Source organism: Pseudonaja textilis, chromosome 5 (assembly GCF_049901715.1).
Source record: "Pseudonaja textilis isolate UNSWEBS1 chromosome 5, rPseTex1.2, whole genome shotgun sequence".
NCBI lineage: Eukaryota > Metazoa > Chordata > Lepidosauria > Squamata > Elapidae > Pseudonaja > Pseudonaja textilis.
Window position 1 is genome coordinate 45957362 of NC_141994.1, and position 16012 is coordinate 45973373.

General features: G+C 35.3%; 1 protein-coding gene across 12 annotated transcripts in view; it reads right to left on the bottom strand.

Moving 5' to 3' along the window:
- The window catches only part of XRCC6 (X-ray repair cross complementing 6), a 16250-nt gene continuing 238 nt past the window's right edge, over positions 1–16012 (bottom strand). The window contains exons 1-14 of one of the 12 annotated variants that reach the window (XM_026697122.2): positions 15535–15725; positions 14528–14652; positions 11462–11555; positions 10719–10831; positions 10089–10227; positions 8922–9176; positions 8082–8265; positions 7686–7872; positions 6151–6319; positions 3972–4133; positions 2807–2936; positions 1804–1904; positions 980–1093; positions 1–417 (exon numbers count right to left, since the gene is read on the bottom strand). In XM_026697122.2, the coding sequence (XP_026552907.1) occupies positions 218–417; positions 980–1093; positions 1804–1904; positions 2807–2936; positions 3972–4133; positions 6151–6319; positions 7686–7872; positions 8082–8265; positions 8922–9176; positions 10089–10227; positions 10719–10831; positions 11462–11540 (1833 nt within the window). In that variant the 5' untranslated portion in view covers positions 11541–11555; positions 14528–14652; positions 15535–15725 and the 3' untranslated portion in view covers positions 1–217. Of the gene's footprint in view, positions 421–979; positions 1094–1803; positions 1905–2806; positions 2937–3971; positions 4134–6150; positions 6320–7685; positions 7873–8081; positions 8266–8921; positions 9177–10088; positions 10228–10718; positions 10832–11461; positions 11556–12322; positions 12911–14527; positions 14653–15534; positions 15726–16012 lie in introns of those variants that run through there. The other 11 variants (XM_026697106.2, XM_087934728.1, XM_087934723.1 and 8 more) reach the window with 11 other exon arrangements.

Genomic DNA, 16012 nt, shown 5'->3' on the forward strand with positions numbered 1-16012 from the left:
TGCAGCCAAACCAAACTTATTTATTAAAGTCAGATGAAAGTTGCACAATCAAATCTAGGACCAGAAGTGGAAAGGGGGGTGGGGCTTTTTCTATTAATTCACAAAAATAAAAACCTGATTCCCACTCCCTTTTATCAAAAGTCTATGAAAACATTTCTCTTGTTAAAATCTCAACACTTAGGAGATTTTCAACATTAAAATGTTTGAAGCAGTAAACTCAGTGCTTATTGAAATGCTCAGTTATCGCATCTAAAAGTTCTTGCTTCTTTCCACCACCTGTTAGCTTATAAATCCTGCATATATCCTTTAGAATTGGCACAGTAAGTTTACCCAAAGTGCCTTTATCAACATGATTCCTCACCACCTCTTCAGAGAGTTCCATTCTTGCTTTCTTTTCTGGTTGTTCAGTACCACTACCTGCTGGAGAAAAAATTTGGGTGTAGTTATTTTATCACTCATTTGAAATGTTTCATGTATATATCATGTATATATCTTTGAAGAAGACTCAAAATTTTTTAAGAGATCAGAATGTGAAGCTTTGTTCACATTCTGATCTCTTAAAAGATTTTGAGTCTTCTTCAAATCAAGCTCAACTGTTGGTTGATTTCATAGAGATGTCCAGGTAGTTTTCTTAGCAATATTGTGATGGTTTGCCATACAGACAGCATCAATTTATGACAATTTGTTCAGCAGCATTTTGAAGTTACTATGTATTGAACAAACAGACATACGACCGATTTAGCATTCCCACAGGATCACAATCTGGGCATTTGACAACCCATTTGAACTTATGACTGGTTGCCAAGACTGCACTATTATGTATGTCATTGCCATCTGCAAACTTCCTCAAAAAATCAAGAACCTACTTATATTCTGAGAAAAAAAGATATTCTTAGATCCCACACTAGAATGTTGGCAACCTTAAAAAGAAAATATGCATTTAAGGACATAATGATCTCTCTGTATTCGTTCATCCCACCTTGTTTTTGTTTTATAGTTTTCCTATCAGGATCATAGCCTGGTGGATAAACAAGTTGTTTAAACTCCTCTGCAAGGCTACCCAGTCGGCCATCCATTAGCTCAACCTTTGGCACTAGAAAGGAAGGAAGATGACCTTAGAACTGATATTTAAAAATATAGAAATAATGGATATTCAATATGCACAATATATTTCTGAGCTTTAAAGCAGCAGGGGCCATGAACAGACCGACAAAATCTGACTGGATAGGAACAAGTACCAATTATTTTTAATTACTGAAATATTTTGTTTTGTAAAATGACATCAAAAACAAAGTAAACAACTGCTTTAAGGAATTAAAGTAACTAATAAATTATAACTCAAAAGGGTTTGGGTGTTTTTGCCCCAGCCTTCATTAACTAACAAAAATGACAATATAGATACTTGGAAGGAAACCAGGTAAGAATATTTGGCTAACTTAAATATATCAACAGATGAAAGAAAACTGCTATACAAGCTCATCATGTCTCAAAATTCATCATACAGATTCAAAATTGTAATCTAGGTTCTTTTTTAAAAAAGATTCAAAATACTGAGACGGAACACTGAAAATTGAGCTCTATTTTTATATTTAATATTTCATTTACTTCATAATATTCATTTAAAAAAGAACTCCTACGTTCAGGGTCGACAACTGATAAGCATTTAAGCATTACAAATAATGTACAATTCTATCAAATATTTTTACCACTTCTGTAAAAAATATTGTTCTAACGATATATTCTTAAATGTTTATGACATATCGAAGACTACATTAAAGGCAAATTATATTAAATTATTCTTGCCTGTAAGATCCTCAGCTTTTTCAGGCTCCATCAAATCCAGTGCCAGTGCTTCCAAATTCATATAATGTTGTTGTAGTACTGGATTTTCAAAGCTCTCACTTCTGTCAAAATCCAGCAAAAAGTTCCAAGAATGTCATCATGATATAGAAATGAAGATTCAAACACACGTTGACAACCCATTTAAAGAATAATATTCTTTAAACATAACATCTTTCTGTGGGAAATTATCCAGTTTTGAATGCAAGTGTCTATGTCATAAAATGGAAGAACTTTGCTATATACTGTAGATCTCAAAAAAGAAAAGGCACAACGTTTTGCTATTACCAATTCAGTGCTCTTTAAGAGAAATCTTTGATTTTTCCTTGCATTATGAAACAGCTCACATCAGTTAACATTGCCAAAGGAAATGTTGTTTAATGAAAACCCGAAGGTTACTTTTAAAATGTACAATTATTATAGTACATGCATTTGAAAATTATAGTAAGACACAGATCTCTAATGAAGTTAAGAAACTGCTTTCTAGGTTAGAATTTTGTCAAAATTGATACTTATATTTTGAATTCATATTTTCCCTCTCTAGGATGAACACTTAAATATTATATTGCAAGCTTAAATTTGTCCCTTCTCTATAGAAGCAGTTTGGTTTTCTATTCAAAAGTAGGACATTGTAATAGCAAAAACTATTTGTTGTATATATTCATCTTAGATATATTGGGTACCAAATTAAAATTTAATTCATTAAAAAGTTGCCTTATTTGGGAAGCTAGTCTCAGTCCAAATTAAGTTCTGCATTCTGTATCCTGCATTGAGCGAGCAATGACATATGCAGATAGGATGAGATAAAAGAGACTGACTGATTCAAAGTAACCCCCTGAACGGTACAGTTAACTACACAATACACAGGCAAAATAGGGCATTGAAAAAGATACTGAACTTTGAAGGTTTGTCTAGTTACTATTTGCTATATATATATATATATCTTAATTTTTATCTCTATATCCACCTGTATTTGAATCGAAGCTTCTGGATTATTTCCTTCATTTTCTTCACTTGTTGTTGATTAGCTGGTATCTTCTCAGTAAAGTCAACATTTCGTTTGTCATCAGCATAAGGTAGAAAAATGAGATGAAAACCTAAGCAGAAGAATAAGAAAAACAGACAATAGAAAGCCAAGTCATTTGAAAGCACAATTTGACATTTATTCTGTCAACATAATCTCCAAATATGCAGTATTTTGATAAATAATTTACTAAGCTAAAATGGCATCACTACAAACTTTGCCTTGAATGCTTCAATTATTTTAAACTGCTTGAAATATTATTAAAATATTGATTCATTAACTGAAATTTTTTAAATGCCAATAAAGGTGATTGCTTTTGAAGAGATAATCAATGTAAAAAAGACATTAAAAAAGCAGAGTAGAAAGAATTTATTCATGTTTAAATTAATTTTATTAGACACAATTCAGAAGGGGACATATATGTAAACACCCTCCATAGTGGGAACAATAAGCTGAGAAATAGGTAGTGAAGGATTAACAGAAATATTTTTTTATCCTGCAGGCTATCAAGGAACGATTTTCTTGTTAATGCAGTATACAGTTCATCATATCAGAAAAGGACTAAGAATATCCACATTAAATATATAACATACTAGTACATAACATACTAGGTTTTATTTTTAAGAAAAAAAAAACATTTAGTTGGAGGCAGCATTTAAACAACTTTATATTACACACACACACACACACACAGTTGTACACAAATGCCTATACACACTTTATCACATATATTTAATATTTTTATTAAATTATTTATAAGCCACATTCATTGGTTATTATTAGAAATAATGCCAAATATGGAATTTGAAGAGCCTAATTCTTCTGGAAGTTTTACAAATCTTATCAGTAATACAAAAACAGGAAAGGAATAAAATTCAGGAGAAATACCTGCACATAAATTATTTTACCGCATTGCCCTATTATTATTTGATATACCAGATATCATTTTCTAGAATTATTAAAGAATAAGTATCTTTCAAGTTATACTTGTTCCATGCTGATTATAATGGTATAAGCAAAATATCTTATTTTGATTGTTTTGAAAAAAAAATCAAATAGAGCAACACCTCTAAGCCAACCACAAAATAAAATATAACATTTAAATTACCTGCAGGGACTATCTGTACATTCTGCTCATCTAGTTCTTCTTCTTGTGGGATCAGAGCTATAAATCTGGGAGGATTGTTTTGACGTGGTATGTATTTACATATGGCCATCACTTCTTTCTCCAAACACTTTATTAACAAGGCATTAAACAGAGTAGTACTTCCTGTAAACAAAAGGCCATTTTTTGTTAAATTATTATTTTTCCCCATAATTTGATTAGGGGTTATATAACACAAATAAAGCATATAGAACTACAAAATAGATACATTAAAAAAATAACAAAAGGTGTAGAAAAGAAAAAGATAAAAATAGAAAAGTCAAAAAAAATAAAAGAAACTTCCCCCTTTATCCCCAGGCAAGTATAACCAATATCAAGAATGTGTCACTTAAAATAAAAACAACATATCTTCATTCCACATCTTCCCTCACTTTCTATAAACCCATCTCTTAAATCTCACCCCTTCTCTATTAAACTGATCCATGTGAAACTTTCCAAAACCAAAAAATAATCATCCTCTTGCTATATGTTCCAAAGAATACAAATATTTAATCCTATAATTAAATTATTTTGTTTAAAAAAAGAATCAAAGAACACTCACTGATTTAAATAAAACTTGCTAGTCTGAAGGTCCTTAATTTTTAAAGTAAACCAAATAAATAAATAAATAAAATACAAAGTGATCAAGAGATTCTGTCAAATTTAGAATCCATATAGATGAGATTAGCAGCTATGAGCAGGATGGAATCTCATGACTCCCAACTGATTGCAAACTGACAACAAAAACACAGTTCTGCTCTAAAAAAAATCAGTTTTATGGAACATATGTGGGTAAATTGATAATCTCTAACTCCCAAGAGATTTGTTGTCTAATTTTTGCAACTGGGTTTTTTTTAGCCACAACATGCTCCTCTCTTTTAGAAGAACATCGATTTGCCAATAGGCTCACTGATGTTTGGTTAAATTATTCTAATGCTTTGGGACTCTTCAAAATAATAAAAAAGTTATAGTACATTCTCCCCAAAACACATGTGAAGGTTATCTTTGTTTTTTACTTGACCTGGGACCTTTTTAAATGTAGACGTCAACAGTCTTTTCCCACATTTCCTTTTACAAATCTCTATCATGAAGAATTTCATCACCAATATTAAACCAGACTTCTGATAAATTATATCAGAATCTGGATGGTGGGAATGCAGTTCTTTTTATTCTGTTAGATTTCTCAGTTGCATTTAATACTATCAATCATGTTATCCTTCTGGTCTAGTTGGGACACTGCACTGCAGTAGTACCTTATCTGCTGTAGGCATAATCACTCAACAGTTGTAGAGATAAAAGGTCAAATGCTTTTTATATGGAGTCCCACAGCACTCGGCATTCTCCCCCATTCTATTCAACAGTTACATGAATCTAGTGAAGGAGCTCATACATGGATTCTGAGTAATTTATGATTAATAATGCAATGATATACAGTTATACCTCTGTACTCTGTACTCTGTAAGATGAAATGTTCTAGAGGACCTTACCCATCTGAAGGCTGTAAGATCAGGAGAGGACAAAACAGTTCAGTATGAATGTACCAAAACTAAGTGGCTATTTGTTCAGCAATTGCACGGTGGTTAGTGCCCTCTTGCTGGCTGGGGCAGAATAGCACCCCCTCCAAAGGAGTAGGTCCACAACTGGAAGATGGGGAGGAGAGGGTTGGATTGCCTTAGGAGTAATGTTTTTCCATCACCGCATTCATCCAATACCAGTATTATGGAACAACTTACCCCTAACCAACCCCCCGCATTTCGATGGTCCTATTTTATTTTTCAGATTCTACTGAGATTGGTTGTTCTGCTAAACCAGATGTTTGTGTTGCACATTGCTTAATCATCACTGATATTTGGGTGGTTTTGCTTAGGTTTACTATTAACATGGGAGTTTCTTCAGTTTTTATTACATTGTATGTAACTAGCAACATGTAATGATGGAAAAAATAAAATTAAAAACTTCTTTTGCTAATGACAATTATCCTGGATTCATTTCTGAAGCCTAGAAATTAATCCTTTCTGATTATACCAATAAAATTTAACTCATTCTGGAATTCCATTGCTGTTGATATTGTTGCTGCTAGTATGTTCTGGAACAGAGTAATCCTAAAGATAAACTGCAGAATATAATTTTCAGTTATAATTACCATTCATTAAGAACTCATCAGGATAGATGAACTGTGCAGGCCTGATATAGTGATATCGTTTCAGCATTACCAAGGGTTTAAACCCAATCAGATACAAGCCTGGTAAATCAAATCTTTTTACTTCTTCTGTCTCTTCTTTCTCTAGCACAATCTGACGATTCCCATAAATCTAAGAAAGGAAATCAGGAAAAAGCAGCTGCTGAAAAAAATGCAGTAAAAATTATCATAGTTGTAAATAAAGAAGCCTATTAGAATCCTCATAATAAGACAGAACCACAAAAATCAGATTCCATACTGACTGTGTAAGAAATAAAAAGAGCAAATATTTTTCAAGTTCATACTTCTACTCCTTAAAGGTTACAAATTCATCCAAATCATCCATTTCTCCCTAAACACGCCTTTAAACACAGAGTGGGATTGGGGCTCATTTTCAACAAAATAAATACATTTATTGTTATCAGATTTTTCTATGTTCCCTGAGTTCCTTTACATTCTATCTTTTTTCCACTTATAGCCAGTTACATAACAATTTAAAAATACTTTCAATTTATCTACAACATTTGTGGGAGAACAAATTATGTGTGATAAATAAACAAAACAACACAACCAGACTGAGTATGGACATTCTCAGACAGTCGAATTTTCTATGACTGGGATTACATCCCCCCAAAAACGGCTTTTAGAGCACACAGTGGTACAAGCCCTACAAGTGTTACAAGAGGTGAAGTAGTGCAGAAAGGTGCATTGTTCATGTTCTTGCATACTCCAAAGCATATTTCTGAATTATTTCTGAAGCATTGCAGTGTCTTAGTGGATGCGGCAAGAAGAGTATACTAAAGAATCCCTATTTTGTCCCAGCCCTTACTGGTTTTATTTAAAATATATAGAACTAAAATATATAGAACTAAAATGTGCTTAAGCCCCTTTAACAGGTTAGTTGATCTTTGGATTTTGGGGTAATGGTTTCATTAGTTTTCTTCTTTTTCTTCTTGATGTATTTTGTTTTTCTACTTGTAAGTTGCACAGAGTCATTTAGAATTGGACAATGATGTAATAATTGTAATAATGATTAACAATAGATCATATTTACTTAATTTTCAACTAAGACATATTCAAACAAAAATATTGCCACGAAAGTGATGCATTCAAATAAACCCAATTAAACTACAGTTAAACTAAATGGTTGCCAAATATTTAGCAAGATCTAATCTATTCTAGGCCTAACTTCCTACATGTAAATTTGCCTTAGCAATAGGTATCTGATTCCTAGCAGTTTTATGAAAGTTGTGCTTGAAGAAAAATACTGTGTGTGTGTGTGTGTGTGTGTGTATATCTCATATTACAAATTCCAGTATTTGGTAAAATATGGCCCAAGAGATGCTAAGGCATGAATTCATCAACTTTTGCAAAGCATCACAGCAAGGAAGCTCAGGTACATAAGTCAGGATATAATGGCTTCTACATCATTATAAATGACGTGATGTACTGCCCCTCAAAATTATTTAACATGGAAAACAGAAAGTTGAAAACATTACCTGAGCTCTTTTGGTGTCACTTGGAAGAAGCAAACTACCTGTCTCTCGATTAAAGGTTCGTGTTTTTGTTTTCAGTGGCTCATTAGTTTCTCTGTAAAGTTTCACCGGAGGCTGCTTGACAGCCTTCTGGACTAAGTTGAAAATGCCAACAGTAAGAATTATATCCTTTCCCAAATATAAATTCAGCCTAAGAATAAATAAACACAAATTTAAGTCTTTGAAACCTTGTACAATACTTTGATTTCCATTTTAAAGAAAAGCACATTACACTTTCTCATCTGAAGACACAATAAACTTTCCACAATTTAATATTATGTATTATTTAATGTAACTGTTATCATAATTCCTCCAAAGTCTCCCAGATTACCCTGCAAAAAGATGTTTCTTGATACTCACCGACTTAAAGCGCGCTTCCTTGTTTCTTTTGCTCGTACTTTCTTCATAAGATCCTCCAATTTGCAAGACTCTTCAAACTGGATTCCTAGGTCCTCATCATCTGCTGTATTAATGATATCTCTGTAGAATAAGGAAATATCAAACCCTCCAGGCTTCTTTAGGTTCATTAAGTCAAGGTAAATTCCTGCAATCACAGAATTGTGGGAGGGAAAGAGATTGTTTCCTATATGAGAACCCAGATACCGTTACTTTATTTCTTATGGTGATCTCCAGATATGTACAACATAGCATTTATTAGGTAAAGAAACCTCCAAGAACTAAACAAGAAAAAAGCTTTGTTTTACAAAGCACCTGAATGAGGACAGGAGAGACATCAGAAACCATAAGCTGCAATATGAGCAGATACATAAAATTGAAATATTTCAAGTTTCGTATACAGAACTGGGGTTCTCTAGTAGTTTCCCATATATTTAGAAAGTCAGATGTTAGTTGGTTTACCCTCCTTTTCCTGCAATACCCAGGACATGCTGAAATACTTCACATTTCTGGATTGTGGAAAACAGAAGCACTCAATCAAATTGGTGATCAAAATTTAGTCCATCAGCAAGATGATCTAATCATGTGGACATGAGTCTAGGACGTAAGCAACATGCATTCAACTCTTCATTCAACCACAAAAATCTTCCTAAATTACTTTGCACCACTGATAATCTCTCATTTTAAAGTACCTCACATACGCCTCTTTGTAGATATCAAATTGAGGAAATGTTGTTTGCTTCTCTGAAATGAGGTATCACTTTTATTCTAAATTATGCTTCACCTATAATTTGAAATACTAACCTATTTCTCGTAGATCAGCAGCTTTAGTTCTAGCAAATTTGGTTTTAGTACTATCTTGACCATGAGGGTCATCTTCATTGGTGAACAGCATGATTCTCTTGTGACTCATCTTGAAAGAGACAGCACTGAAGAGATTAGTACAAACCCAGAGTGCGTCGCCTAATGAGTAGTTGTCATTATGGCCAAAGGACTTTTGGAAGAGAGCTTTTCCCTGTTCTCCTTCATAGCTAGCCAGCTCTAATACTTGTTTTGCCCCTGGTAGGAAAAAAAAATATTCTCAGTTCTCACAAAACCAAAGCAATTAATTAGTGATGGTGCTATGGCTCTAGAAATGATAGGCCAGTATTTGCAAATTATTCAATAGTTTGTCCATTTTGTTTCATTTCCAATTCAGGAAAGTTATGTTGTTCAACATGGCAAGATAGTTAGATCATCAATAACTATTTTTTTCGGTTATTAAATACATTTATTTAAAAATAGGAAAAAGGCTGAAAGTAATATTTACAGATTAATAAAATAATCAATGTAGGAGGCTTTGAGAACAGCAATTTGTGAGAAAATAGCATTATCTAACTGGGTAATCCGATTAGTTATTTGCATTGTTTACCTAAATATTGTTTTAAACAATTTTGACATTAAATTGTAAAACTTGCCAGCCTTCTTCTTAACCTATTAAGAATGTTTTAATTGCATTTCTGTCAACTATTATATTCAGTTTTGTGTCAGCTAAGGAATAGAGGACCCAGAACCAAACCTTATGGCATTCTGATGGAAAACCCAATGAAGATGATCTCTCCGTTTCCTAGGTTAATGATTCTCAAACTTTGTATTACCATACCCTCCTATATAATAAATGAATTTGTGTGAACCACTCACTCCCATGAATAAGCATAAAGCTTCTATTGGTATTATTGTTAAATAATAAATATGCCATTTATTTTTAATAATCAACTCTTAATTTATGTGTCATGGAATTTCTCTCCTCTGAATTATATCACACCAATCTCCCACTGCCGGATTTTGCAGACAAAATAGGGAGCAAAGCCTAGAATGAATTTTGACCACATTCCCACCACAATTAGTTTTTTTTAAATGCAACTGAGTTCCTTATGGTTTCTCAGATATCCTCTTTCATCACAGATACATTCCACATAGTTCCCACTTTACCTGGATTGTTCAAATCCTGGAGAACATATATGTGTTTAGCATTCATTTTATTATTATGCTGTTCTGTTCCATAAAACACAACACCAACAAGGTCCCTCTCATGGCTGATGATTTTGTTCCTGTATACATTCTGAATGCACTGGTAAGAAAATACAAATCAGCTGGGATGAGAGAAAATAACATAAATACATCTAATCATCCTTTTAACAAATGTGGGGTTATAATACTCTATAGTATAAATACTTCTAAAAGTATGGCCATATTATCTAACATTTGATCTTTAGAACATTTATAACTTTAAAAACTCTTATCAGGGAGGTAACTTGTACCAGAAGCCACTGGTCATCTACTTAAGAATGGTGAACAAGTTTCCATATCTTTGGTTCCCAATGTTTCAAACAGGAATGCTCCTCAGAGTTATTAGAGGACCTTTCAAGGATCTTTTGCATATACAGCATATGCTCTGTCTCTGAATAATATACTAATCAAGAAATTAAGGAAATACTGGTTTGCAATCTCATTTCTATTCTCTCAATAAAGAATTTTGTCTTACCCCATGGTACAGTGCTATCACTACAATGCATTTCAGAATCTTTCAAATTTCCAGATGTAGAAAAAAGTTCATCTTACCTGAATTGCCATATCAAAAGGTGTTAAATTACTACCATCAAAAGACTCAAACATGGTTCTTGAGCCATCCACTAAGAAAAGCAAAGTGTCTCGACCTCCATATTTATATATTCCTACAGAGGTAAAAAATGTTGCATTTAATGTGTATCATCCTATTTATCCAATCCAACTATCCTATATTCTTTAATTATAACTATCACAGTGATTCTGGGACAAAGGATCTACATTCCTATACAGCACAGAAATTTGATGTAGCTTTGGGGGGAGTGGGGTTAACTCAACAGTTTGCTCATGTTGCAACACACCATAAGACAACAGCATCAGTTTTATTTAAAAGCAATTTAAAGCAGCCTGTTCTATTTGCTCTGATTTTTGAGCAATAATTATAGTAGATAAAAAGTTATCAAGGACCCTATCACACCTATACATATACTTCGGAAAGCATACATTCTTTGAATTAACACTGTGTCCTTCCTATATAGGCATTAGGGTGGCTACTGTGAAAAAGCCTTTTGTTTTATCCAGTATGCACCGGTGTATGTTTTAGTTTTTCAGGACTCTGCACCAACCTAAAAGAGGCACTTCACATAAGAGGCAAAATATTACTTTTACCACTTATCACATTTCACATCAATGTGATAAGATGCCTAGTTTCCCCATACCATTGTAATTTAGTTGCAAATGTCCCTCAATGCAGCATTTCTATCCAGCAAATTAACAGCATATGCAAAAATGAATCTTACCAATGTTTTCAGCTGCTTCTGCTTCTTCCTCTTCTTCCTCCTCTCCCTCATTTCTGTAGTAAGATACCCAGTCTGACATGGTTTTCCTGTGTTACTACAAAGAATGAATTATACAGATAAATAACTTATAACAAAGAGAAATGTTCCTATATTCAGACTGGTTTCCATAGACAGAAGTCTTTCCAAATATGCAAACATGAAGATGTTCATGTATTCTACTTTTGCTTCAACTCAGTCTCCCAGCTCTTAAATATATCCATCAAATCATTATTTTTTCAGTAAACAGCAACACGTTGCACTATTTGCTAAAACATTACATGGGCAGCAGAAATAGATGACATAATAACTGTGTACAAGGCCCCTAAAATATAAAGTTTTAAAAATAAATAACAATAGCCACAGACTGACAAAATCTTAGTCATTTACTCATTTCATTTTTGGAAAGAGATGATCAGTGTCCTGCACCAAAGAGATTAATAACTTTGCAAAACTCTGAATTACTGTAAACAAAATATCCCATAGAATATTGTTAGAGGAATAAGTAAAATAAGACAATAATACATCTATCATATTATTACATATTATAATTACAATTCCTAACATCTATACCAGTTATCTTAAGATAGCTCATTCCAAGTTTGCAAAATACAACAGTATCTAGTAATAAGAACTACCTTCAGCTTAACAGTGAAAATGCAAGCAATTTAAATACTTATCCAGTCAGCAAACTGCTGTTAAATTTTATGATAGCATGCCTTGAAAAAATTGTTATTTTTATAAACTTTTATTTTTTTTATCAAATTTCTACATCACCCATCTGAACTGGCTCAGGATGCTTTACATATAATCATATAAACATACCCTCATGTTGTGGCTCTGATTCTTGAGCCTGTGCTGTTAGAGGAAGAGGACTCGGAAGATGAGGAGGAGGAACAGGGAATGCCTTCCTCCCCAGGACCTTCCTCTCTGGCAATGCCTTCCTCCCTGATAATGCCTCAGGTTTCATCAGACAACCGAGAGGAACAGCCTGAGATTAATCAGGAGGAAGGCATATTGGAGCAGCCCCTGACAGGGAGTCAAGAGGAAGAATGTTGGCTTGATCCTAGGCAGTGTCGTAGGGAGAAACGTGAGCAGCAATGTAGGAGGCGTGGGAGGGTCAGAGAGTGAGCTGAGTCATGGAGCCACACCCCACAAGGGATAAAAGTGGGTGTGTTGTCGGCTGGAACTTTGTACGGGACAAAGTTTGATCTTACTTCAGGTTTTCTTTGTGAATGATTTTTGTGGTCTGCCTTGTAATTTTCTGCAAGTAGCTTTTTACTTGTTATCAGTTCGGACTTGGCAGGCAGAGCGTGTTGGAATGCCAAGGATGTTATCAGTTCCAAAGAATTAACTCTGTGAAGTCCGAGCCAGTCTGCCTGCCTGTGTTTGTGTGAGTTTGTACTCTTTCATCTTTTGGAAAGAAGTAAGGTGAGACAGAACACCCTCATATAAAAAGACAATTAAAATAGTTAAAACAGAATTAAAACAAAATTAAAAATTAAACAGTGAAAAGGTTAAAAAAAAATAACGGAAGGAGCTCCTTCAAGCCACCAACTACTTAGAGGATTGGATGCCAACTTTAGATCCACCCCCACACACACTATGTAATTTGGCAGAACCTGATCTTCTTTTGAAAGGCTAGAGGAGTGGGAGCCCATCTCACCTTAGGGGGTAAGATGTTTTGTGAAAAAAAAACCTGTTTTGCTTTACATTCATCTCCAATCAAGATTAGCTGTTGTTTTTACATTAACTTGCACAGCTTTTTAAAGCAAAAACTATTAGACAAGAAAACAGATTAACAAATCGGAATCTAATTTCAAATGTACTGAGCTCCTGAAGGATAAAGACATTGACCAAAAAAGTGCATTGACAAAAATCTGTATTTTCAATATTTATATCCTAGATAATACAGCATGCATTTTCATCCAGCTGTTTCCCAAGCATTTGAACAGGAATACTATAGTAATACTTCTGCAATAGTTTCTTTGTGGCTTTGGTACGGTCACATAATCACCTACAGATCTATATTGGAAAATCTCATGCTCTAAGCAAGGTTTTCCAAACTTCAACTTGAAAAACTTTTAAGACTAACAATTTTAATTATTCTTAGCTTTTCCCATTCTTTTTTCACTAGTTCAGTAAGATTTAATCTGTCAGAGGCTCTCAGGTCCTTGAAGCTATTGAGCCTTCCCATCATATCAAGTTATTTTTATTTGTATCCCAGCTTTACTATTTTTACAAATAACTCAAGGCAGCAAACTTATCCAACACACCTTCTTCCTCCTATTTTCCCCACAACAACCACTCTATGAGGAGAGTTCAGCTGAGAGAAACTGCGAGGTCATGCAGCTGGCTTTCCTGGTTAAAGCGGAACTAGAACCTACAGTCTCCTGCTTTCTATCCTGGTGCCTTACCCACAGTGATTTAGCACTATTATGGGCCAGGCCATTGTTTGAAACTACATTCCAACTGTATGATTCAATTTTATGCATGATTATTTTGAAACTATTTGTAAGACTTTTAAAAAAAAATTGGATTGTGAGCCTGACTGTGTTGTACATCTTTGCTGAAGAGGAAAATTTGAATTATGTCCATCCTCTTAAGAAACTGCAAAAAAAGGAACTACCAGAAACCCTGCCATCCTTCAACTCCCCAAATTTCTCTTTTTGAAAAAGGGCCACGTGGGAGAAATCTTCCAAGCACCCTCAACAACTCCTCCAACTCATCTTTGTGTGCCTGAAAACAGGCCGGAGGGAGGAGAGCTGGCATGTGCTGCTCCTGCTTCTCTACGTGAAAAGACCGGCCTTTATTTTCTTACTTCAATGTTGGTAGCATATTGCTTTGCCTTAATATTTTCAAACCATAAACCGCTATTACAACACTGCATCAAGAAATAAAGTGATAAATAATAAACTTCCGTCGTTTCAGGCCGCGCCTCATTTGCTGCCGCAAACGGACAGAATCTGTCGACGGAATATCGTTTCTGTGGTCCCACGACCACCACCCCATCTCCTGATTCGGACCTACCGTCGATAAAAAGACGGCGTTCACGAACAGGACTTTTGCAGAAAGTCCGCAACTGTCCGGGTTATTCTTTCCTCCCCCGATGGATTCCAGCATGGACACCTCTCAGTCACAACGAATCTCCGCCCCTTGGGGGGGAACAAAAAGATAATTCAAGCGGCGAAGGAAAAGCAGGAACTGTCGTACACACAAGCAAGTTCCAAATGCCCCAGCAGAGTAGTCCTTCTAGTCAGATTAACCGCAGATATAAAACGAAGAATCGCAGAGACGTCCGAAATTCCGATTGCCAAATCCTGTAGAGGATTTGCCTTCCGTTTAAGCCCGATCCTTATTTTTTGCCTTACTTATTTTTTGCCTTAATTTAGTACAGCAATAGGAAAAAAAAATTGGGGGAGGGGAGTCTCGATGCGACTGCAGAAGCCAGAGACCTCTTGAAAAAGTCGGTGAGGGGAGATGATGTGATGCAGTTGTGAGTACCCTTTTTTTTTTTCCTGCAATCTGAAAAGTGTCTCAGATGGTCGGTTTAAGAAAACAACTGCTTGTATTTAAATTCAGTGAATTTAAAAACTCCGCACAGAAAAAAACCCACATTTTTCTTGGGGATATTTGATTAAAAAGCATACATTATCGTTGGTGCCAACCTTTATTGAAAAATTGGGAGAATAACATACTCAATCATAGTTATTCTAAAAGCCCTTTTTGCCGATTTACTGCTTTAAAGGTAGCACCTAGCCCACCTAAGCTGAAAAGCGATTAAGGTCACGCTCAATTAGTACACGGGAAGTAGATGGCCAGGAAATCCCCATATAACAGAATGGACTGGAAAATCGAAAGAAGAACTTGGAAGGAGGCAGCAGCAGCAGCAACAACCCATTTCTTATCCCCAATATTATCATTGCATTCCGGAGACCATAAAGATGCCAAGAGTCGGATTCGACTTGAAGGGATTTTACCCGTTTTAACGCAGGCAGATTTTAGCGGCCAAGAGCATTTCACGGTGTAAGACTCACCTAGCAAACAGAACGCGTCATTCTTATCTATTTCTATTGAAAGGGAATGAAGTCTCTTAACGATTTCATTCTACCGCGCACCAACCCCGGTGAGAAACCAAACCCCCATAACACGCCGCCCACCAACTATCTAAACTGTTACTTCTGGCTAACGTTTCGATATCCCACCCCTTCCGCACGTTCTAACCAATAGCACGCGACAAAAACGGGCTCGCATTGTCCTCAATGATGCCGTCCGCATGGAACAATTGCGTAAACTCTTTGGTCCCGCCTTTCCACTGTTCAGCGCCGCTCCCTCACAAGAGGCCCAGTGACAAGCGGTTTATCTCACCTTATGGGGCGACGCATGCGTGAAACGAGCCTTCCCCTCGCCGCCCCCCCTCCGCTCCTTTTCAGTCACCTTCTGTCAGCCGGTTAGTCCGGCAAATAGCAGCCACTGCCGGCAGCCGCACCGACTAGGCCAGCTGTGCTCCTCTTC